Raw genomic sequence first — 27031 nt, 5'->3', positions numbered from 1 at the left:
ACGTAGCCTAGGGATATGGTGACGGATTCATTTAATAATGTTGCAAAGGTAGGCTACTGCATCAATCCATAGGCCTATGTTTCATTAGGCTACTAGGCTATTTGTTTTGCCTTACTCTTTATTCATTTAGGCTAGGCCTTTTTATTCAGTTATGAATCATCTTCCGTCCTTCGCACTACTTGTGTAGCGCACGCATTCTCCGACCTGTCACCTGTCAGTCGTCATCGGAAGAGAGGTGTTTGGAATTCCCGCGTTACAATCGTCAGCCAATCAAGGTGGTCACTTCAGTCAAGCTTGTGCATGAGTAATGACGTCATCCATAGCCACGAAGACTCACTCCTAGTTTAGGAGTTGTCTGAAAGGCTTTGTGAATAACTTTTAAGAGAAAACTCCAAGCTAAAATCTTTAAGTGCGATTTAGGAGTAGCCTACTCCTAGTAGTAAGATAAAAGCCTTTGTAAATAGCCTACGGCCCCAGTTATTCATCATCTTCTGTCCTTGTGTGGCGCACACATTCTGAGACCTGTCACCTGTCACTCATCATCGTAAGGGAGGTGTTTGGAATCATGCCCGCGTTACAATCATCAGCCAATCAGCCAATCAGCCAATCAAGGTGGTCACGCTTGCCCATTTACCCAAATTAATGGTCGAATATTACTGATGATCATTGTTATTTAAGAACATGCAGTGTGCGTAGGGTACCAAAAAAATCTTGCTCGTAAAAAAGCATCATAACGCACATTCTGGCGGGTCTGTTATTTACTGTAGGCTGCGCAAACCACATGCCTTTATTTTGGGCAAGCCTGCATTCATTCATTCAACCTTTATTTATTCTCGGAGGGTCATTGAGGGAAGCCCTCATTTTCAATGAAGCCGAAATTACAGAAGCGAAGCAAAGAGCTCCACAAACAAGACAACATTCGAGGCCTTCTGTTGAAGAATTTTATATAAAGCCTGCGCTGACAGTAATCCTCCTGCCCCTGATAGGCCTACCACAGCTGTGGATAGTGTGGAATGTTCAAGTAATAACACAATCCAATGTGTGTCTCAATTGTCCCCCGCTGACCACCTCACACATTTCTCTAGATTTTGCAACGAACTTACATGACACAATGCCATAAAATATGCCAGTTTTAGGACACAGAATAATGTTTGTAATGATACCATGTAGGCCAGGTATTGTCGAAGGTGCATGGTGAAGTGAAATTCTTACTTTGGAAAACAAACATTTGCCAATATCATCGCCGATCATCAGAATATTGCAACAGATTCTGTGTTCTGGACTGCAGGTAACTTGTTAAGCCAGTGGTTCTCAAACTTTTATTTCATTCCCCACTTTGATCAAGGGGCATGACTGATGATAGTGGAGATAACGTGTTATCCCGAGGCTTTTGCAAGTCAGCATCTTCGACGGTAGTCTATTAAAAATATAAGTTTTCGATGTCCCAAACGGAGAGCCATACTTTATTGTTTTTAACGATCTCTATGCTACTCACAAAAATGTAGGCATGGGGACATGATGAAGTACGCTATCCAACTGTCGTGTGTTAAATTATTGTGATTACGAGCCAGTGGTTTTCAAACATTATGCGTGACTCGGACATCTAACTAAATGCAACAGGCTCATATATCGTCCTCGCATTCGCAAAATGAGGACCAGTGTTTTGTCAAATTGCAAATAGCTATTCTTATTAACTATTTTTTTATGATAGTATGAAGTGCTTTTTGTATAGGCTACTATCTTAATCTTGGAATATGGGGAGGGAAGTGACTCGTCTGCAGTCAGCCAAATATGAATGTAATTCTGCGGCATAAAGCAGATGTATTTGTTTATCGTACAGAAAAATAAAAATGACATGTCAAGCAGTCAATTGACTACATTGCAGTCAAGAAGTAGGGCAAATTAATTTACGAAACCAAAACGTGGGTCATAGTTGTCTAAGCCTCTATTGCGTAGCCTGTTAAAAACGTCGCCAGATAGTATTAAATCGGCAACAACATTGTTTTCTGCAGAAGCCTACCCAAGGCTACAGATGAATTCTGAACAGTTATTTCTCTACTGGCTCAATTATCACACCACTGTTTTGATTTGCGTAGTTGCAGCAAATTTCGATTTTTGTTACCACCGTGTAGTCAAGCCTTAAGCCATACCCAAGTAGCCTAAATCGAGGTAATGTTTAATTATGCATGATTTATTTTGTTATTGAATTCGTAGGCTGGGATTACTCTCGGCAACAATTATGTTTAATGGTAGATCCTGCTTCAGAAGGGACGGCAGGCAGAGCGATGTACAGTGGCAGAGCGACGCACAGTGGCTGAAAGTGGTACTAAAGCTTCACGCAGCTTCACGCCGCGTAATGCGCGAATGAAGTGGTCATTTGAAAGCGATGCCCACTGTAGCTAACTGTGGAACTTCAGTATAACATAGCCAATTATGTCACCTAGTTGTAGGAAATAGGCTACGTTCATATTACAAGAATGAATGTGTGACTTATGTTTAGTTGATGTTATGACATGTAAAGTTAAGCTTGCTGAACTTAATTATAGTCAGCCACGGGCAGTTTGACTGTGCCTATCGATACATTCGTGACACTCCTGTTAGTAAACTGGAAAGAGCAAAACATAGGAACATGGTCACATTAATCCCATAAACACACAGATAACTCTTACACCAACCTTATTTTGTGCCTTTTATTCACGTTTGTTTCAAGATTTAGTAAGTATACTATAAGCCCTTTTCGCTCCCCACTTTGATGCAGCATAGGTTTCCATTATATCAGTCATCTTTCCCCTAAAAGGGGGCGTGTATGTGCAGCACATACAACGTTCCATTCCATTCGTCAGTGCATATTGTTTAGTTTCCGGTCTAGCTAGATCCAGTATGGTGTTTGTTACACCAAAAAGAACGTTAATCTCACAATAAAAAAATTGACGCCATTAAAATAGGTTCACGTTAACGCCGTTAATAACGTGTTTAACTGACAGCACTAGTATTTAACTTTATCTCCAACCCATTCAATAGACAATAACAGGTCTTCTCCTTTAATTCCTTTAAAGCAACTGTACACTTAGTTTCAAATGAGTTATTGGTCAGTGTGTGCACAAGGTGGTGACAAAGCATATGCATAAAAATCTGAAAACACCTGAATGGCACTCACAGAAGGGCCTCCAAACTGTGCAGGAAGTCTTCTCCCGGGCATTTTGGGTCTGTTTGCAGTTGGATGAGAGAGTTTCTCAGAGGTTGCGGAGACATCATCAAAGCTCATGAGGTCAACTATGGAAAGGAAAATGTCAATCAATAAACAATCATCCAAGCATAACACTAGACTGAAACAAAAAAGAGAAAGCTAAAATAGACAAATAGCAGATAGAGAGACATAGCAAATATAAAAATTATATCACTCAAACAACAACAATCCAAAAAGCCAATGTCTGCTCTCAAGCATGCCACCTTGCTTGGATTTGGCTAGCTGTTTCCTACTAGAGTGACTCTACATTTACCCCATCAATTATAATGTGAGATCTTAGCTGTTGTGTATGACAAAGACCCAGACGTGGTATTAACTATTAGGACTCCAGCGATTAGTTGACCAAGTCGACAACGTTGATTAAGAAAATTTGAAGGACTAAAATAAAGTCTTTGCTACTCCACGCAAATGTTCAATAGCATAAGAATGAGGACACAATGGAGTTAGAAGCAGTGAGGTGAAGGTGAGGCTAAAACTTTTCAACAAACTTTCAAACGTGTAGGGAATATTTAAGTGAAATAAAGCAACATATACAGACTCAGTAAAGCAGAGTTGTCATTTCACACGGCAGCACAACAGTGATGCATATGAACATATCAAACACTAGCACCCTGGAGCGGTGATCTAACATTACTCTGAGTCCAGATGGGTACATTTTACCAAGTAGCCTAACTATTTCAATAACCGATGCCCTTGTGCCAGCTAGCTATAATGTTATATCGTAGTGTTTATGTTTGTTTATTGAAAAAAAGGTCTCAAATATGATTAGTAGCCTATGTGAACGCTGTAATATTTGATGTATTAAGTGCAATAAAACAGTGAAAAGGACTAGCCTAGCATTTGATAGTGTTAATAACGCTACAAGTGTATTCTGCATTTAGCATGCCATTAATATGATTAATTAACTATGGTGGCCTGTAACAATATGTGACCTGATCTAGCAAAATGAGTGACAGTGATCCAAAATTCAAAAAATTGAGATTTTGGTATCATTGGACAGATGACACCATGAGCTTTACAATGATATCTTGAATAGGGAAAGGGAAACTTGGCAGGATTAGCTATATTTCCCCCTCTGCTGGAGAAATTGTGCATTATGCGATTTCAAACTGTGGAAAAAGGTAACAATAAAGCACATGGATTTGTTTACAAGCTAGCGAAACAGTTAGCATAAGTTCGGCAGAACAATATGGATGTTACAAGGTAAGAAACACGATTTAAAACGAGCTTCTTATTTCTCACTTCTCTTTCCGGGACGGTAGTCTCAATGTTGCAAGGTTGGTTTTCTGCCTAGGGACGCGACGCTAGGGGCAGCGGGAAAAGTCACCATTTTCACCGGAACAGGTCATTTAACCATCCAAATGATTTCTAAACGGGTTTATTACGTTGAAATAGTTGCCAAGTTCCCCTTTAAGATACAGCATTTTGAATTATGGCCTCCCGCCATCTTTTTCCAATTGAAAAGCTGAGAAAATTGTGTTTGAAGTTACAGATTACAGGCAGGTACAGGTAGGATTTGCCAACTTGTATAATATTTTTTGTAACTTTATATTCTTGTCTTGACTATGAAACTTAGGTAAATGAATGCCTCTTCTTTCATATATAACTAAAAAAGAAAAACTACTATGAGCATTTAAATTATGTTTAGGCAGAATGGACAACAGGTGAGATTTGTGGGTAGAGGACTAAGAACGTATGTAGAGGACTACAGTGGGTCCCAGTTAAGTTTGGACGGGTTCCTTCAGGAATCACGCACCCCATTTTCTCAGCAGAAATGGCACAAACTGCAGTTGACACAAACAACCACAAGGTGTCACTTTGGAGTTCTGACACTACTATTTTTGATGCGATCTGACTTACTGCTTCTATGATGCAGTTTCCAAGTCAGTAGAACAATCAGAGAAAGCTGAGCCATTACCAAACATATATGATAATACAATAGTGTGAGTTTATATATCTTATACCCTATTTGTCACGGTTACTTATAGATTTGATAGTGTAACGATAAGCGCATGAGACTTTCAGCGGGGGCACGGGAACTTAAATTGATCACGGTAGTTTAAGCTTACACTTGGCAAAACATTCTAATATGAAAATGTAGATGCAATTGTTGTAAGACGGTGCAGCTTAAGAAAGCACCGTGTGCAGGGATGGAGAGAGAGAAAGCAGAGGGGATATGTGTGTTAGAACTTAGATGCGTGTGGAAAAAGTAGCTGTGCTGTTGAGTGCTGTTGAGACTGGAGCGAGTCATATTCAAAATAATGCAAAAAATAAATCCGCAGATGAAACCAATTATCCTCATTCATTGCAACCGCAGCATGCCTGCTTGCCGACGTTCAAACGAATAAGATATCAAAGCACCTTTTGCGTTTGAATGTAGCACGATTTTTTTAAACAGCTAGACAAATGATTTAGCTAATTGATTATAGCCTGTACACCAGCAATTGTTGAACATTTACCTGTACAAGTACATTGACAGTAGCCCAGCCTAACAAGCATGTTGCATGTTGTAGGCCTACTGTAGAAATTTCACTTAAATTGCAACCGCAACATGCCTGCTTGCCGACGTTCAAACGACAACGAAAAAGATATCAAAGCAACAAGTGTTTTTTCTTTTCTTTTTGAGCACGTCCGAATCCCAGGACATAACGCACTGGACCTTATAATAGGCTCTAGATATAATTCCAAAGGGGGCAGATAGGGGCCTACTGCACTTAACACTTAAAAAGATGACTGAAAAACGAAGCTTCCCGAAATTTGAAATTGCGATCAGTGACTGGCATTTAGCCCCTTAAATAAATAATGAACAGTCCATAATTGATTATAGCCTGTAGGCCTACACCAGCAATTGTTGAACATTTACCTGTACAGGACAGTGTAGCCCAGCCTAACAAGCAGATGTTGCAAAAGATGCAATTAATCAGAAATAAATAATGTAATCTGCATCGCTTTATTGAACAAACTGCAAGCAACAAGAGGGTTGAGTTCGCTGTGAGGCCAAACCCAAAAGCAGAGCCTATCTGTTAAGGCACTCGATAGGCTATCAACACCTTGCAATGAAGTGGTACCACCGGTTGTGAACGCCTACATTTTGCACAAGGAAAGTGGCAATACAATGCTGCCCTACAAAGGCAAAAGGCAGTAACTGACCGGAGTGTCAAACTGAGAAAAATGACTTTAAAGTTTTTTGCTTTGTCTACACAAATGTATTACAGGTACAGTAGAGCAATGAAAATCTGGTGACTTGTTGCCCTGATGAAGAAACATGGTATGAATGTTGTAGACAGCTGCACCGCAGCATCCCTAAGATTACAAAAAGTTGATCTCATATGTATTGTCCAGTTTTAGCCTACATGTAAAGACATTTGAAAGTCTGCTTGTTTGTAACCATGTATAGTAACCTACCATTTTGTCAATTTCAGTACAGCAATCATTGAGTATATCAGCTCTGCTCATTATTATGTTACATACATTTTACAGAAAATGATGTAATGAGATGTGTGTATATTTTGAGTATTAATGTATTAAGTTACATATTTCCTTATGAATATTACCTATTGTGTGTATTTTTGAGGTTAAAATTGATTAGTACCAATTGTAAATTGTATTGTGTAACTGCTGTTTGAAATGACCACAATGAAATACACAAGGTTTTTGGGAGCCCTAAAGAATGGCAGTGGTGTTACATACTTTGTTATTTGACTGTAGCTATCAAAAATGGCGTAAAACAATTTTTTTTCTTTTTGGATCAGAATGTTTGTCTGGCAGTGTGTGTTTGTATGTGTGTGTGTGTGCTTGGTTCCAAAACGCTATATATCCTTCACCGTAATGCATTTTCATTAATCAATCTTTTACCAAAGTAATTTCAGTGGAACTGTAATTGGCTTATTGTTATTTGATTTATTTTTACTCCGTCAAAACAACAACTGCAACTCCACTTTTATTGATATTACCTGAAATACACAATTAAATAACATGACTTGGATTTATACACAATTAAATAACATTATATGGATTTATAGTGTTTTGGAAAAGAGCTCTTCATATGTTAGCTAGGCTATATATATAAAGCTCCCGTTCCGCCCCTATCTGTGTTATTTATGTGTGATAAATACTCCGTGAGCAATTCAACAGAGAATAATGGATGTGAATTTGGACGCATATTATTACTATATATTTTTAGGGGGGCTTTTGATCATCTTAGGGTGGCTTCAGCCTCCCCAAAAAACAGGTCTGACAACTTTCCTGATAACAGCTAAAATATATAGTAATTTGAATATAATTCATATAGATTTTTAAACTATTACACTTATCTTTAATGTCATTACATTGGTGGTGTGTAGGTCTAATTGAGTGCCTGTCACTTTAAGAATAACGTGAAAGTAATTAGCTTTCAGGTTTTAGGTTAGTGGAAAATAGTTGTGCATAGTGGAAGGATACCTGGATGCAATTTATTGTGTTTTATGTCATTAGAAAAAATAAATGCTCAAAAAACTAACGAGACAAAAAATATCTTTCTGTGCTCATAAAAGAGACGAGTCTCTTGAAACGTTCATTTCTATGATTTTGGTGAGCACCACACTAATGACAGACATGACACGTGAGCTAACGGGAGAAAAGAAGCTCTCTCTGGATGTAAAAGTTTGCCAATATGTTGCATAGCCTATTTCTGAAATGTCATTACACCCAACAGTAGATTTAAATTAACTACATTTCATAGCCTATGTAGGGTAGCAACACAAACATCAACTTAACATTAGCCTACTATTATTTGTTGCTGTGCAGCCACAGCATCACACTTATCACTGTAGGCTCCTTATCACATGACACCTGCAGGTTGAAAGTTGTGTGTGTGTATGTGTGTGAGGAGAGAAGACACGGGAAGCACTAGAAGCATGCTTTGCCATGCAATGGCATCACCAGCTGGTTTGGGAATCTTACAGTTAAGTTCAAGGCCCAACTACACAATCTGGTCAAAACAGCAGGAAAAATGATGGGAGTCCCTGCTCCCCACACTCCCCAAAACATCTTTGAGCAGTCCACTCTACAGCAGGCTGACAGAATTCTATCTGACCCCTCCCATGTGCTGTACCAAGAATATGAGGTACAGGAGCAAAAACATTATTTTTTCCCCGTCAGTCACAAAATGCTTAATGGGCAACTTGGGCCAAAAAAAAGTGCTGAGGAGGGGGCTGTGTATAAGTGGCTGAACTGAGTGTAGATGTCCTGAGGCTGTGGTGTATGATTGCCCTGTGTGTGACGAGAGTGCGGATAGAGTAAGTGTCTACTTGTGACTGTGCTTAATATATACTGGGACTGGGTGGGAGAAAGTGCTATTTATGGGGTATTTACTGTGCTTTTAAGAGGGCTTGAGTGTAAATTATGGCATTCATAATGTATTTTTTATTTATTCTATTTGTAACATATGTGCTATGTCTTGTGATGTCTTTTGAATTGTGGCTGTGGCAGCTTACCCTTTATCCGAAACAAATTTCTCCCTTGGGAGAGCTAACAAAGTAACCCTGACCTTGACCTTGTTATAGCAAGCCTGTTTATCTGGACATGCAAGAGATGTCATTTAGGGGGCAAAACTAGAGGGATAGTCAAAAGTGCAGGAAGTATACTAACACCGCACTAATCTGGGATACAATTAATTTATAAATTCCAATGTATTAATTTTTAAAATCATGTCCATAACAATAAATGTGGCCTTAACACCCTCACATATTTGCTTGCTTGTTTATTTTAGTGTTACACTGCACGCTGCACATTACCTGCCTCTCCGGATAGTGAAAATATTGTGAATGATGGAATTTACAAGTTTTCCTGCTTTTACTGAAGTTTCAACTCCCTTTAGATTTCCTTTTCAAACACCTAATTGTTTTCTATCTGTTTGTACTCTTTCTATCTTTCTACTTTTATTCTAATTAATATTTTTAACATATTTGTTTTATTTATTTTAACATACTTGTTTCAGCAGTTTTCTCCCCCCAGTCACCAGACAATGTTTTTGGTTTTGTGTGTAGTGCTGGTTCCAGGTCTGACTTTGGTCTTGTGGAAGGTACCTCTCCATTATGTCTACAAGGGGAAAGAAAAAAGAAAAAAAAAGAGTAAAGGACATGTAGGTTACAGTAAACCATTTGCTGTGTAACTCCAATTCCTGAAAAGTGCTCAAGCAACAACCATTACAAACGTGATGCACTCCATCTCAATCTCAATATTTACGTCTTAGACTGGGACCAACTGTTGCCACTGTAAACAAGTGACCTGCTTTCCCCACTACAGCTTACAGTCACAAATGCCTCAGTTCATCAGTTTGTCAATAACCATTTATGTTGTTATGGCTGATTGCAGCTACATTTCTTACCATTTTACTGATACAAAATACAATAGGCATTAAAAACACAAATCTAATATGCACAAAATCTTCACCATAGTTTCCAAAAAAGCATAACTTCTCACAAAAAGTGGAATTACAGATTTTGGGGTGTTGGAATGCTATAATGCTCACAAATCGACATGGCCATTGCCACCAATTTTCTCACATTTAAAAAAGAAAACATTTGGTATGTGTCTAATGACCATGGTGACCAAAACTTATTTTTTACTTGCACTCTGCATCATTTCAAATGTATATGTTGATCAAATTTAAAGGCATAACCCATGAGTCTGTGGAAGACATCTTGTGAAGTAAAGGTTCAAATGTAACACCATCAATGATTGGTGTGACGATAATGATTGTGACCCACTGTCTTGTCCCATCAAGTCCCATTGGAGCAGTGATACTCCTGCTTATTGAAAGGATGTTAAGCAATGGCAAGACTTGAAGATTAACTTAAAAGGAAGAATAAACCTCTTTAAGATGACCAAAATTCTTATTTAAATTCCAAAACTATTCCTGTAACGCCTCCTGAAGAGGAGGTACAGTAAATTCAGTAATGTCTTCGTTCATTTGGTCAGGTAAAGCATGTAGACTGAAAAGGCAGCTTTTGTATCACCCAAGAGCAGATGGGAGTCTTAATCTTCCTAACTTAAGAGTTTTATCATGTATCAGCGCAGACATTTTATATTGATCGTATAATATATAAAACAAACGAAGATCAATGGATAGACATAGATAATAATCGATTACAGTGCAACAGTTTACTATTAGCACTCTTTTCCAAGGATGAAATCAAATCAACTGTAGGAATTAAGAAGGTTTGGGAGAGCATAGAGATTTGGTTATCTACGTATACCAACAGAAAAATCAATTTCTCTCCAAGAATCTGTATTTTTCAAGATACAGAGGGAATAAGATATCCAGATAGCTGGCAGATACGGTTTTCCTCTCTTATCTTTAAAAAACTAGTATTGCAAAATTGGAAAAATAAGGAAGCACCTTCAATAGAGAGCTGGAAGGCCTTAATGAAGTATTACTTGTGTATTGAAAGATCGATGTCAGACGACACTAATAAACAAAAACAGTTTGATAGCCAATGGAGCCAAATATACAATGCCCTCTAGAGCATGTCTTTAGAACCCCCCCTTCTATTTTTTTTTATCTGTCGTGTGTGTGTGGGTGTATGTGTACGTCCTGTCTTGAATGTGGACCAGCAATGTGCGGGGTGGGTGAGTAATTAGGGGTGGGGGTTGGAGATGTGGGTGGATGGTAGGGTGGGCTAGGGGAAGGAAGGTGGGTTGGCAGGTGTGAGTTGGTATAATCAATTCAAAGTGTAAATAAGATGTGCAACCACAATCTGCACAGAAATGCACAGCACAGAAATGCACAGCACAGTACATTGTAGGTGAAGTTTACAGTGAGCACTTCAGTTCTAGCAATGTCAATTGATTTATTTAGCAGACAAAATGTATAGCATAATGCAATGAAAATTTGCAGGGGCTGGTGACACGACCTTGGGACAATCCTGAAGTTATCTGGAAAATCTATGTTTAAATATTGATGTCCTGTAGTCTATGCAGTGGAATAGGGCTAATTATACTGCTACAGCTTTGCTGACTGGGTGTCGATGCAATGCTAAATGCAATGCTAAATAAATGACTGGTTTAAAGAGGCCTGCAGCATTTTCCATACTCAAGATTCTCTAACTTCATGAAGGGTGATGTTTTTCCGAGAGGTGGGAGCGGAGAAGAGGGCACTAAACAAGGCTACGGCATGAAGTGCAGTTCAAAAAATCGTGGTAGGCTACTTACATCTTTTAAAACAAAATAATTCAGCAAGATGCATTCAATGTCAAGAAAAACTGAGTGCATACATAGACTAACAATAATTTAATGTGATGTGGCCGTCACTTGTTGTTGGGCAGTTACACGTGAAAATCACTGATTAATTTCATACTGATTATTTCATCCTAGGAGTGGTTAGAATGTGGGGTACTAGTCAGTTAATAAAGGCTGATATGTAGAAATGATAAAACTAACTTAGCAGTTAGAGTGGCAGGAGATGATGCTAGAGGTTTCTCAGGTCGTTTGGGAGGTCCAGCTCCTGAGCGCCCTTTGCCAGGTGGAGGGATTGGCTTTTTAGGTGGAACCATAGGAGCAGCAGGCTTTGATGGTTTGTGATCTTGAACCATCTTGTCACCTGAATAGAACAGAAAATACTAGATAAGTGAATGGAAATCACCAACAAAACAGAGTACTTACAGTATAAGCAGTATATGACCGTCGACCTACAACACTGAAGTGTTGATATACTGAGATGCTAAACGCATGTTTGATAAAGTACATTGGGGCTCCACTTGTTCTTTTGCCATAAAACTTGTGATCCCTGAACAGAATGGAAGAGTGTCTACTAATAAGATAAAATCAATCTTATTAAAAAATAATCAAAATTATGCAATAAGCCTGAAGAGACTGTGGGTTCCAGTGATTTTAGAACAACTAAGGAATAGGATCTATAGAATGAAAGGATGTCAATGTGAAGGGTTGTGTGAATGGCACTGAACACAATTCAAACAATCATAAAGGACTGGAACTATCCATTTTAAAATCTCTTTCCCTTCAAGATCATATTGTGCACTTTATGTGACATCAAAATGATAGTTCAACCCACATATTTATACCTCTTCAAACACATCCCAGTTATTAAGACAGTATTTCCCCCCTCATGATCGCCATATCAATTCATTACTATGGAGAAGTAAGCCTGCATGCATTAGAATTTACCCAACTACCAACTACTCCACTTGCGCATCGTGAATAATAATGGCCCTTAGCTGTTCTTCAATCAATCTTCAATCAATGGCATCTTGGGGCTTATTGCTTAATTAGACCACATTTACATAATTACAAATAGTGGGTCCTGTTGTATAGCCTTATACTGCTTTATGATAGTAAACGTGTATGGCAAAATAGTTTTCATATGTTTACTAAAATGTCTAGGGGATGTAGACACTTAGTTACAAAGGAGTACAGTGGGCAGTAGTGTTAATTTTGTCACCTATTTTTAATTTAGTCCTAGTCTTAGTCTTGTGACGAAATGTCCTTTTTAGTCTTTGTCATATTTAGTCATTCAAATATAATTTTTGTTAGTCAAGTTTTAGTCAAAAGAAAACTAAAGGTATCTTAGTCTTAGTCAGTTTTAGTCAACACATTTTAGTCTTTTTTTATAACAAATTATTTCTGATTACCATTTGAGTCAAATAGTGTTTCACACATCTCAATTTTCCAACAATATTGTGTGTCCACAGGGCTACTCGTCTGTTATAATTTCTCATTCTGATTTTTTGTCAGTCAGTATGTTTACATGCACAGGTAAGTCGAGCTACAGTTATAGCTCGGCTGGGATTTGACCATAGACGTAAAAGATTTGAATGGACCACTGTCATATTCGTAGACCAGTGTTTCTCAAAGTGTGGTCCGGGAATCACTGGTGGTCCGCAAGCTATCCCAAGTGGTCCGCGAGCAGACGTGGTAAAATATAATATAGATGAGTTGTTTGCAATATTGAACCAACTTGTATGTAAAAACAGTTCTGCAACACTGTCTATGTAAGATATGCCAGTTTAAATCATACAGTATGAATCCACACAATAAGCAAAGTGGTTCAGTGAGTAGGCCTATAGTGTAGACTAATTATAGGCTACTGTTGAAGAAAGTATAATCTTTTTTTTTTTTAGCTAGGGTTAGTTAAGTGGTCCTGAAACTGAAAAAGTTTGAGAAACACTGTCGTAGACCAAAGTATTAATGTTTTACTCCGCCTCGCTAGATGGCGATATGCGCCCAAACACAACACATTCCCCAAACAGACTCTCCATCTTAGCCATAGCTAACTTGCTAGCGAACTTTCCATATTAGCTTACTTGCTAGCAAACTTTGCATCATCAGTCTAACTAGTTAAATAGTTGACATTACATGATGAACATTTTCGTATGGACATTCTGGGGGATGTTAATTTGTATGAGAGAAGCACAGAAACGGCTCTAGTAAAAATAGTCAATGATCTCAGACTAGCTACTGACTCAAACAAAGTCTCAATCCTTATTCTTCTGGATTTGAGTGCGGCATTTGACACCATTGATCATAGCATCCTAATTCACCGCCTTGCGAAGTGGGTGGGTCTCTCTGATAATGCTCTAAACTGGTTTCAAACCTACATTACTGGCAGAGATTTTTATATCAGTCTAGGAGATCATGTATCTGAAAAACATGACTTGCATTTTGGTGTGGCCCAGGGGAGCTGCCTTGGTCCCCTGCTATTTTCTCTATATATGCTTCCATTGGGAAACGTCATAAGTCAGCATAATGTAAACTTCCACAGCTACGCAGATGATACCCAATTGTATATTTCTGTGGAGCCAACTAACCCAGATGGCCTTTGCTCCCTCACTGCATGCCTAACCTCCATTAATCAGTGGATGAGCAAAAACTTTTTGAAACTAAATGATGACAAAACAGAGGTACTTCTGGTTGGACCAAAACTTAAGCGAGATATTATTCTTAGTAATCTGGGGAACTTGGCACACCAGGTCAAACCAAAAGTAACAAGCCTCGGTGTCATCTTAGATGCAGAGTTAAGTTTTAAGCCCCATATCAGTAAAGTTACACAGGCAGCCTATTTCCACTTGAGAAACATTGCCAAAGTGCGGCCCTTTTTAACTCAACAAGATATAGAAAAACTAATTCACGCCTTTATCACTAGCAGGTTAGACTACTGCAATGCACTTTTCACTGGTCTTCCCAAAAAACATCTAAAGAAATTGGCACTCATACAGAACTCTGCGGCTAGACTTTTAACTAAGACTAAGAAGAGAGAACACATCACCCCTGTGTTGGCTGAACTGCACTGGCTCCCTATTTCCTATAGAATTGATTTTAAGGTTATGTTAATTACTTACAAAGCTCTGAATGGCATAGCACCTTCATATATCTCTGAGCTTTTAATATCTTATTAACCACAAAGGAAACTTAGATCATCCAATTCTAATCTTTTAATCGTACCCAAAGTGCTCCACAAACAAAGTGGAGAAGCTGCGTTTATCCATTATGCCCCCAAACTATGGAACACCCTGCCTCTGTACATCAAGCAGGCGAGTTCAGTAAATATTTTTAAAAAAAGATCTGAAAACATACCTGTACAGGAAAGCTTTTAGTTAACTCATCTTATCCTGTAGACTACATTTTCAGATTATTCTACATCTGCTACTATTGGAGGGCGCAGCCAGCCAGAAGCAGATGGGCTCTCCCTATTAAGTCAGGTTCTGCTCAAGGTTTCTTCCTGGAATATGGGAGTTTTTCCTTGCCACAGTTGCCATATGGCGTGCTTGTGGGGGGTAAGAGGGTTAAGGCTGCCAGTCTTATGACGTCATTTTCTATATTTTTGATATGTTGCTGAGTAGATCATAAACAGCAAAGAAAAGTGATTGATAATGACTGACTGACTATTATTGTGTTACATGCTTCAAATGTAAAGCACTTTGAGCTGCATTCTGTGTATGAAAGGTGCTATACAAATAAAGCTTATTATTATTATTATTATTATTATTATTATTATTATTATTATTATTATAACTTCTGGGTATGTAGCATTGTGGCATACAGCTTAGGTAGTTAGCTTGCTAACTCTGACAGAAATCTCCAGTGTTGTTGTTCCATGTAGTTTCGTGTTGCAGCCACAGGGTTGCAGCAACAGCACGTAGACTAGCCTACAGGAAAGCTGTTGCGTATGAACTCATTCGGAATATTTTGAAAACGTAACAGCTAGATATTCTGTCTTCTCATTTTGTAGACGAAAATGAAGAGAGATTTTATCTTAGTTTTTATTTCATGCAAAACATTTTAGTCTCGTCTTTTTTCGTCAACAATAATGTATCTTAAGATAGTCTTAGTCAGTGTTTCAGGACATTACTGCTGTCTCGTCATCGTCTCGTCTTAGTCATGAAAAAAAAAGGTTGTTGACTAACATATTTCCTCTCGTCTCGTCTGACGAAATTAACACTAGTGGGCAGTGCTTCGATTTGGCCAGCTTCCCTCGCGGTCCGCGCACGGGATCGCGCGGTATCACGCGACTTTAATTTGTATTTTTCCAGTGACGCTGCAACAACCCAAACAACAGGCAAATGTCTCAAGTGAGCAGGGTGTCTCGTAAAAAAAAAATGGAGCTGGAAAACCCTACACAGACTTCACTACAGACTTTAGCAGACTGGTTTAGAAATAATTTAATAGCCAGAAATATGCCTGCCCTGCCCTAATAAAGAAATATTTGGTTAACGGCGAGTGAATCCCGTTTGCAGCCGTAGAAGAAACGCAGGACAAATTAAACATTCTGGTTTTCTCAGAGTGCAACGATGATAGACAGACATCATTTGGACAAAATATAGAGCATATTAACCTCCGTTGCTCAGCCAAATGCCTTCCTGTTACGTCCTGTTATCACGGAGTTACAGGCGATAAACGATTTTTGATGGTCACAAGTTTACTTCATTAGCGTTTATTTTCTTGATTATTAAAGAGTGTTTTTCATGTAAAGGCTTGACTTCGTGCTTATTCAGAAGAGCATTTAGTGCTCTCCCCAATCCCAGACGTTCACATTGCATATTTGTTTGTAATGGATGCAACCGCGAGATACGCTTGTCATAGGCGCCGATACCGTGGGTGCTCCGTCTCTCGGGCACCCACTGAAAACATCGAGCACCCACGTGTGCCAGCTTACAGTCCCGGCTAAATTTACATTCATTTAAAATCAAACATCGCAGTTTATGTTAAATTCAGCATCTCTCATAATGTGATATGTTGCTGTCAATTCCCTACTCCATATACTAACCACCGATGAGAGCGTCTCTCGTATGAAAATTCCTGACACTTCCCACCTGAAGAATTAACGCAAGGCTTTGTCGGGCCTTCAGCCCCGAATGTTTAAAATGTATATAGCCCTGAATATCATTTTAAAAGTAGTCTGACAAAGCTTATCGTTTTGTGACACCGCTAAACACTGGTACCTCATAGAACGTCTATAACATAGCCTAGGTGGTCGCAACTCACAAAAGTAAAGCAGATAGAAAGAACTCATGCAAATCTAGCCTACAACACGCAGACAGCTTCATGCGCAGGGGAGAGAGCGCGCGCGCACAGGTGCTTTATTACTGTTGGCTTCTGATGGTATCTTGCTAATTCACTGAACTGCATTAGGTGACACAAATGGTTTGTAAAAGTCAGATGTTCCCTGACAGACATTCGAAAATTAAGAATGTTTATTGACTTGAAAAATACACTAATTTTTGCAAACTCCCTTCATTCAACCCTTGAAGACATCGCGGTCTGGTGCGCTATGTAGATCGTTTCTCGTACCATTTAATTTCAGAATTTAGGTCTACTAGGCCTACAATAACGTCATCACCAAATACATCTTTTATTTTTAGTTGATCAACCACAAAGAGTAGCATAGGCCTACTGTGCACAGCACTGACGACTGTAGCAGCCCAAGGTAACCAGTTGTTGTAGATGAGAGGCAACCCCTTGTTTCAGATAGCCTGGACAACATGTTACCTGGGTGTTGCCTACGTTAATAATTAATGGTAGCCTACAATAGTTAATTGATTCGCGTAACATATTAGTTGGCTCAAAGAGTAGGGAATCAGGATGGAGAGAGTCACGTGTGTGTTGCTTTTGCGGGATCGAATCCAGTTTAATGCTAGTTTTTAAAAAATATATTTTTTTACATGTCTTTTGTCTGAGTGGCTGTAATGTAGCCGAGCGCTCATAGCGTATGAAAAGCGACTTCAAACCGCCTAAAACAACTTGTTTGTGAGTGTCTGACAACTGCTGCAGCGCATGCACGCGCAAGGAAACCAGTAGGTGGAGAAAACAGAAGGCACAGAACACCGGAACGATTTTAAGGCTATTTCGCATAGGCTACTCAATGGTGCTATTTCACACGCTTTATAGCGACCCCCACTCACCGGGGTTAGAGGTGGAAGGTGTTAATAGACGATTGGCGTAGCCTACAGTGGACTAGGGCTGTCAAAATTGCTCAAAAATGACGTTCAAATATCCCTTCTAAAATAAACACATTCGAATATATTGGAATATCTAGGCTATATTATTTGCGCATTATGTCAGTGACACGCATCATGTCATCTATTGCTTGACAGGGGGGGGATCCCAAGCAGCTTTCAGCCATAAGGCATTTCCCTAATTCACCCGACACTGATATTCAAAATGTTGAAACTATTTCGGCATAGCCTATAAGCAGTTTAATTAAATGTAATGTTAGTTGTAAACAAACGGGCTACTTGGCGAGGCTTGGCCTCACAGATGCGCTCGTGCCTTAAATGGGCCTATTAACTGACCGCCCGATTCACGTTGGCTGGGGGGCAGGAGGGGCCATCAGACATTTGTTCCCAAGGGTCTATGAATTGTTAATCCGGCCCTGCCCCCAACAGACGCAACTTTCTAGTGCTGGGCGGTATGACCAAAAATGTATATCACGGTATTTTTCAAAATTCTTACGGTTTCACGGTATATGACGGTATTTGTTTCTCATGCATAATCAGATGTTCACAGCATTTTCTACAGGTTGAGAGAGGAATTGCTGCAGTACATTGACTAAGGATGGTCTATTTTACTGTCATGATGTAGAATAACTCCACACTAGTGGTTATGCAGTTTTGCATGGCCCCAGAAAATGATGCTGTTTACAAAGAGCCACTCATGATTCTAATGCATCAGAATGCAAAGACAATTGCAGTCAAAATACAGAACTTTTACAGTGCACATTTCACAAACATCTTGTATAAAACCAATACAAAAAGTAGTGCAACTTACAATAATTATACTTTTTTGAAAATTATACAATTTAAAATAAAACCTCTCTGCTAATATGCTTACTCTGACAAATAGGCCTATTAGAAACATGCCTTATTGTTATTGTGTGGTTTGCATGACGTTAGTGGTAGGCTAACGTTAACTTCATGTGGATGTGGATGTCTTGTTAGCCTGCCATGAGCTTCGGTTTGGTTCGCTAGGCAAAACATTAACAAAAAAGTTTGTTTTAGGTGCACTGATTACTGTCAGGATCATTTCTAACTAGCCAGCTAGTATTGCTCAGTTCATGTCTATAACATGCTTCACTTGCTACCTGGATCATTTCAGCGAATATTCTAAAGGTGAGATGACTGATAAGAACATTAAACTTCACTGTGTTCGGTGGGTTGCTAACTAACGACATCACCTACTAGCCAGCTAGTTACAGCTGTTGAAAAATGTCAATAGAATTTGTGTGACGGTAAATCCCTTTCAATGCAGTATCCCTTAACGTTTTTCCTTAACTAAAGAAACAATTTAAGGTATTCTGTGCAACACCCTTAAATAGGGTCATACTTCAGGGGGAAAACTTAAGGTGTTTTGTGTTTACCCTCACTATGCCTCGCAGTCGCACCATGCGTGCGTGTGAAAAAAGTCCGTCGGAAACCCTGTCGCGCGCGCAGCGTTCCAAACGTTGTGTAATCAAATACACCGGTATGGCGGTATATTAAAAATTCATATCATAACGAAAATATACACCGGTATACGGTGTGAACCGGTATACCGCCCAGCACTACAACTTTCCACCTCTGAGACAGCTTAAAAGAAGTCTAAAGGACTCCTAACTCACTAAGACCTACTTACTGTAGGCTGCACAAACCACAGGCCTTTTTTTTGGGCAAGCCTGCGTTCGAGGCAGGCCTTCTGTTGAAGAATTTTACATAAATCCTGCGCTAACAGTAATCCTCATACCATTGCTACCACAGCTGTGGATAGTGTGGCATGCTCACGCTTTATGTCTCCTTCTTGCAAACTAGGCCTATAGCCCAACCATTTACGTCTTCAAAAAATAACAACTTGCCAGATATGCCTATATATCTTTGGGCTTCATTCAGCATTTTGTTCTTCCACTGGAAATGACTCTTCTACATTTGCTGCCTGCTGCATCCTTTCTGTTTGTATTGTTTAGAAAATGTTTGACGTCTTGAGTTAATGCATTAAACATTGTTTGCTGGTAACCAGCCACAAATAGCCTACAGATTCTTGCGTGCGTACATTCTCTATTCTCTCCAAAATGTGCCCATTCTATAGGCTGGCCAAGTGCGTAATTCTGCGGCATAAAGCAGATGTATTTGTTTATTGTACAGAAAAATAAAAATAACATGTCAAGCAGTCAATTGACTACATTGCAGTCAATAAGTAGGGCAAATTACGAAACCAAAACGTGGGTCATAGTTGTCTAAGCCTCTGCTGTGAGGCCAAACCCATGAACAAAGACGCATTGACATCTGCAATAGAGTTTTTTTTGGCGAAACAAGCTCACAGCCGAACGAGTCATAGCACTGATGGGCAACTGGCATGTGATCTCCCCACGGGCCAATGGATGTACAAGTTTTCTCCTGTGCCTACGATATTTAATCCAGTGTTTTGTCAAGTTGGAAAATGCTATTCGTTAACAAATTTTTATGATAGTACCCTATACAAAAAGTACTTCATACTATCTTAATTGCTTTATACTCAATAATTGACCAATGGCTATTGCATCCGTCTATTGAAAGTGAAAATGTGGCATGTGATCTACTGTGTAGGCTTCATAAAATAAAATAAACAGATTGCTAATGGCCTACAAGCTGATCTGGGGTGCGTTTCCCGTACTTTTTACGTAGCTTTTTACTAACAGGATGCATCGTTCAACTAACCAACATATAAGTTACGACTGTTTCCCAAAACTGTTGTACTTACATAGTACTGTAAGTTTGGACCATGATAGTTTCCAAACTTCAGTAATCTGGACTAAGGTAGTTAATGACGTTTAATAGCACGTGAACGGGCACCTGCACATACTTCTGTGGCGCATTGCGGTGAGGCCGGCAGATGACAGCCGCCATTGCACAGCAGTTACCAGTCCCCTGTCCAAGAGTTCGAATCTGGGTTAAGATTTTGACAACAATATTGACATTGTTGTTTACCTAAGTTTATCTTTTGTGGCTTTTGTATCCTTCTTGGCTTGGTTTGCGTAAACTAACAAGGACCCCCCCCCCCCTCCATGAAAATCAAAGGCTACATATTCTCAGCTGACTCATCAAAAAGTGCGCACCACCTTATTATTATCTGAAGGTGTGTGACTTTTACTTACGTGCACATGGCTTTTAATGTATGTATTTTCTGCCTTGGGCATTTTAAAATATGGATGTATGGTGGTTAGAAGTGTAAATATAAATTAGAAACCTAAATATATTCATAATTATTAATTTGCAAACAAATAACTGGCGTCAGTGACGTCTTTGACATGAAGATCCCTGGAACTATGCTTCTACTAGCATTCTACCACAGGTCGAGAGGTGTAGTTGTAACTACACAACTTTACGATAGTGGTTGCGAACGTTCGTTGCTACTATGGTTTTGGGAAACACTAACATAGTGTAACAATGCATTGGACACTAAGTTCCAAATATTAATGTAATTCTGCGGCATAAAGCAGATGTATTTGTTTATTGTACAGAAAAATAAAAATAACATGTCAAACAGTCAATTGACTACATTGCAGTCAAGAAGTAGGGCAAATTAATTTACGAAACCAAAACGTGGGTCATACTGTAGTTGTCTAAGCCTCTATAGCGTAGCCTGTTAAAAACGTCGCAGAAGCCTACCCAAGGCTACAGATTAATTCTGAACAGTTATTTCTCTACTGGCTCAATTATCACACCACTGTTTTGATTTGCGTAGTTGCGTTACCCCAACACTGACAATAATGTAGACTGCAAATTTCGATTTCGATTTTCGTTACCACCGTGTAGTCAAGCCTTAAGCCATACCCAAGTAGCCTAAATCGAGGTAAATCGAGCTTTTTCAGAAGGGGCGGCAGGCAGAGCGATGTACAGTGGCAGAGCGACGCACAGTGGCTGAAAAGTGGTACTAAAGCTTCACTCAGCTTCACGCCTCGTAATGCGCGACTGAAGTGGCCATTTGAAAGCGATGCCCACTGTAGTCACAAAGCCAGAACTGAGAGACTCAGGAGAAGTTTTTATCCCCAGGCCATCCAAACTCTGAACTTACACTATACTGACTTTGCACACATTCACTCCTCAGCACTCATGACCCCCCCCCCCCCCCCACACACACACACCTACATGACTTTTAGCACTTTTACATCCCTCTCCCTATGCTACATCAGACATTTGTGCCCAGTTAATTTGTGCCCCTAACAAATCACACCTTCCCACCTCTGTGACGGCTTAAAAGAAGTCGAGAGGACTCCTAACTCACAGACCTATTCACAAACCGGTTTTTGTGGCATTTCGCCATGTTTTGAAATCCTATCTACAGGAGCTTCCAATCGTGAGGAAGCAATTTTGCATTATAGGCATAACTAACATGCAATAACGCCACCAACAACAACCAAAACTAGGGTACTCATTGTCAACATGTAAATTAAATGTAACATTGTGAATCAAATTAAAATGTTCTCTTTTGCAAACGTAGGCATAGTAACAGATTAATTTAGTAATGTTACAAAGATACTACATCAATCCATATGTTTCATTAGGCTACTAGGCTATTTGTTTTGCCTTACTCTTGATTAATTTAGGCTAGGCCTTTTTATTCAGTTATTCATCATCTTCCATCCTTGTGTAGCGCACGCATTCTCAGACCTGTCACCTGTCACTCATCATCGTAAGGGAGGTGTTTGGAATCATGACCGCGTTACAATCATCAGCCAATCAAAGTGGTCACTTTAGTCAAGCTCGTGCATGAGTAATAACGTCATCCATAGCAACGAAGACTCACTCACTCTTAGTCAAAGATTCTAGAGCGCTTTTTGCTCTTAGTTTAGGAGTTGTCATTTTTCCTTACTAAGAGTAGGTCTGAAAGGCTTTGTGAATAACTTAATAAGAGAAACTCCTAGCAATGTGGTAGCACAGTGGTTAGAGGAGTGAGCTCTGACCCCAAGGATTGTTGGTTCAAATCCAGGCTCAGCGCAACATTTCATATACAGTTCCAATTCTATGAGCCCACCTGAACAGCTGTTTTAACGTTGCCAGCTGTTGTTTTTTTTTTTTTACTCTGTAATGAACTGCAAGAACTGACAGTGTGAAAGGTTGCTAGGTAACTATAAACAAACTCAAAGATCGTAATTCTTGATTTCGCTTGCAAACTGACTGTTTTATGCGTTTACTAAACAAAGATTATGGAAATTAAACACCACTTTTCCATCAAAAAGCTTGTTGTAAAAGGCATAATTTGTTAGATTTAAGAACTAGGTTCGCTAGCTCTGTGTGTTATGAGCAAAGAATCTTTGGTTATGAGTCCCATAGAATAACACTGCCATCTACTGGATTAGAAAGTGTCAGCAGGCTACTTGTGGATCTGGGTGGCTTCTCTGCGCAAAGTTTGTCTCAAAAATACGTGATCCACAAATGCTGATCCACAAATGCGAAAACGAAAACTGTGTGTGCTGGTGATCCACAAATGCAAAATTAGATTTCACAAAAGCAATTTTCAGTTTTACAAATGCCCATCTACAATTGTGAAAACCAATTTACAAGTTACAAATATGATTTTTTTATTTGTGGATAGTCAAGAAATATTTGTGGATGTCGCCATCTACTGGATTGCGATTTCTGTGTGCCGGTGAATTCAAGTAGGCCTATTTACGTGTGGATTTGTGAAATGGCACTTTATTTACAAATGCACATCTATATTTGTAAAAATCAATATACGAGTTACAAATATGATTTTTTTATTTGTAGATATCAAAACACACATGCAAATCAAGAAATATTTGTGGATCCCCCTCTGCGCATATACAAATATTATTGAGACAAATTTACCTCCATAAAAATCAGCCAACATCAATGTAGGCTATAGGCTACGTAGATAGATAGATAGGCTAGATAGATTGATAGATAGCCTACTTTATTGACGTTTAGTGAAACAGCATGGAGTGGATGTTTTCGGTTCAGATGCTTGTTCTTTTCCTTTTTGAGTAATGATCCCAAAACTTTGGACATCTTGACTCCGCAATCGCAATTTTGCAAGCGCATGGATGAATCTTGAATTTCCCCTTCTATCTATCTATCTATCTATCTATCTATCTATCTATCTATCTATCTATCTATCTATCTATCTATCTATCTATCTATCTATCTATGCATCTTGCCTTGTAACAAGGGTTCAGGCTGGTGGTGTAATGTTGTGCGGAATATTTTCTTGGCTCACTTTGGGCCCCTTATTACCCACTGAATATCATTTAATTGCCACAGCCTGCATGAATATTGTTTTTGACCAATCCCTTTTTGCTCACAGTGTACTTTCAGCAGGATAACGTGCCATGTCACAAAGCTTGAATCATCCCAAAGTGGTATCTTGAACATGACAATATGTTCACTGTATTATTATTATTATTAATAATAAATATCATTTGAATGTCAGGATTCAGTAAAGACTAACTTTTGTGTATGGTAAATGGCAGAGCAGATAGGCATGAATCACTGATCTGGAGATCTTTATTAAACAGGAAAAAAAATTAGGCTACCATATATTTTGAGCATTTTTTATATTCAAATCTGACTCTATACAATGCTCAACATTATTACAATATTACAGTATATTCAGTATCTACAGTAAAAAATCCACACATTTTATGAACTCTATGTTTGATGAAAACAAACTGGCAAGTATTTCCTGATTGCGGAAATGGTTGTTTTCTTTTTCTGCCGTTCCGAAGTTCCATGATCAATTGTGCCGCAAATTACATAATTTGATTCCGCAACACCACGGATCAGCAGTCTCCCCGTTACAGACCGGTGCCGGTGCCCTGCGGCCCAGAATTTAAGAAATGCTGTGCTAAGATGTCAATATGGACAAAAATCTGAGGAATGTTTTTTAGTACCTTGTTGAAAATATGCCATGAAGAATTAAGGCAGTTCTAAAGGCAAAAAGGGGTCCACCCCAGTAGTAGCCAGGTGTATTAATGTGGCCGGTAAGTTTACATAGACTGGCTCTCCATTCTGTTTATGTCCAGTGTGGATGCTAATCAGTTAATCTACATTTGTCTGCGGTCATATGTTTCTTTTTTGTGATTATTATTTTTATAAATGTATTTATGTAGTGTCTCACAGATACAAATATAATCAGACCAAGAAGCACATCTGTCCAATATCTGCTAATCTTACCTGTAGTTTTCAAAGGAGGTGGTGGCTTCTTTGGTTTCTGCGAGATGACCAAAAATATATTTCCATATTAAAACACATAGGGGACACACTCTATACAATACATATATGGATACAATGACCCTAAAGACAAACCAGATGTTAAACCAAAACTAATGGTTAGGCCTACAGATTATAAAGTGTGTGTTAAAAAACTATTAGGATAACCACCACATGAACCGAATTATGTTTTTTTTTTTTTTTGTGTGGTAGCGATGAGCATGGCATGGACTATGCTTTTGTTTTCTTGTGCACAAAAGAATACGCTGTGTATGCTCCATTGACATATTTGTGTTCTTTTTTACCATGGACAAATGGCATGCGTCATATGGTTATGTAATGCATTATGCCAATCAGCCACCACATTTAGCAACACCTGTTCAGATTACGCTGGAATTGTTATGAACGTTTCATGAATCACATATGAGACCTGTCGTAAGATGATTCCTACACCCAGATCAGTGCTGGTTTCCACGTTTGATTGATAAATGAAGGCCAATTTGATTTTGCCAGTTGTAGGTAGTGCTACAAGAGGAGATAGGCTCAATCCCAATCTCTCCCCTTAAACACTCACACACTTTGATGTGAGTTCCCACAAACTTTGTGAGGGTTTAGGGCTGTCCCACTGCAAAATTGTGTGCTGGAGGGCTCGCTCGCACTCTTTCTGAGCCCTTCCCCCAAGTCGGCATATGTGAACACTTTACTCAAGGGAATTACCTACAATTCATAGAGTTGTGATGTGAAACACGGGGTTACTCAAAGGAAGGCTGGAAACTTGAAAAAACATTGGTAAACAACTGCCATAAAACAAAGTTTTTTGTGTTGTCAATTTTGGTCACAGGTGCTGTCCCATTCCTGTTATCAGCATTTTGAACCCTTACACCCTCGCAAACTTAAACTTGACTTGACGTCAGTGAGTTGCGAGTGAGTGGCCAGCGACAGTGTATGAATCGTTTTCATATCTATGGAGTAAACGCTCAACGCAGATAAACGCCTAGAAGCTGGGAAAAAGCTATAACGACCAAATCAGAGTTTATGAGGGAAACTTATGTTTAGTTTCAACTGCGGGTAACTGAATAAAGCTGCAACTCCTCGGACTGTATCTTGTGTCCGTCTACTCTGTTGCGCACAGCCTGCTGCAGCAGAAATGAAAGAGGTTAGCCCCGAGGGGGAACTTATAATGATGACCTGTCTGGAACTGAAGCAGGAATGGTTAACATATTTCTCGGTAATAATACAAAATCCAAGCAAATGAAATGCAAATATAATACTAAAATATAAGTTAGAACTACTTATCTACTCGTCCCACCGAAGAGTTTCCCAGACTAGGGCAGTAAAGTGTGAACACACCAGCACAAGAAGGCTCTAGGTAGGCTGAGCTCTGCAAGTCATACTTACCTCTTTGTCAATTTCAGAAATCAAGACCACAAAGTTATCAGGAAAAACCCCTTCTCTGCCATTTATTTCTCCCCTCCACCACCCAGGTTCTCCTGTGTCCTGTAACAACAAAAACACAGAATATAACAGAATAAATACCAATATAATATGGTTCATTTTACTGGTCTGCTTGCTGACTTCAGTTAGGTCATCCATCTCTGTGGATAATTATCCCATACTGTTGCACCAAACTGATACAGCTTAATCAGTTAGAAAACTACAGCAGTGGTGAACAGTTACGGCCTGCTAGGTCTTCTCTGAAGGCCTAACAATTTTGTAGAAACATGTGTATAAAATATGAAGAAACAATAATGCATTCATTGAAAATATTAATTATCCATCTATGTCTGCCTGTCTTCCTGACTGCTTTCTTCTCTTATTACAAGTACATGATGTCAGAGCATGAAAACAGACAGTAAGGGTAGAGTAAATACCTAGTAAATACTTGATTGTATTATTGCATTGTATATTATATACAGTTTGTTTCATGGTAACAACAGGCTCTTACCATAAGAAAGAATATAATATTAATAAGTTATTAATTAGATGATTGCATTTTCCATAAAAAAATCATACCACATAGTTACATATTCCACATACTGTAACAGCTAACATGACATTTTATTCAGTCAGGAAAAAAAAACACTTTAACAGACTCGAAAGCAAAGTTGAGTCA

General features: G+C 39.0%; 1 protein-coding gene across 1 annotated transcript in view; it reads right to left on the bottom strand.

The window, feature by feature from the left end:
* Nucleotides 1-27031, bottom strand: part of LOC121711386 (CD2-associated protein) — a 166355-nt gene that overhangs the window by 45360 nt on the left and 93964 nt on the right. Inside the window, exons 10-14 of the mRNA XM_042094955.1 lie at nucleotides 26317-26415; nucleotides 24883-24919; nucleotides 11669-11828; nucleotides 9216-9325; nucleotides 3158-3273 (exon numbers count right to left, since the gene is read on the bottom strand). Of these exons, the coding sequence (XP_041950889.1) occupies nucleotides 3158-3273; nucleotides 9216-9325; nucleotides 11669-11828; nucleotides 24883-24919; nucleotides 26317-26415 (522 nt within the window). The remainder of the gene's footprint in view (nucleotides 1-3157; nucleotides 3274-9215; nucleotides 9326-11668; nucleotides 11829-24882; nucleotides 24920-26316; nucleotides 26416-27031) is intronic.

This window comes from Alosa sapidissima, chromosome 6, assembly GCF_018492685.1.
Source record: "Alosa sapidissima isolate fAloSap1 chromosome 6, fAloSap1.pri, whole genome shotgun sequence".
In the NCBI taxonomy this organism is placed as follows: Eukaryota; Metazoa; Chordata; class Actinopteri; order Clupeiformes; family Clupeidae; genus Alosa; species Alosa sapidissima.
The sequence above is the reverse complement of the archived record's forward strand: the minus strand, read 5'-3'. Positions and strand labels throughout refer to the sequence as shown.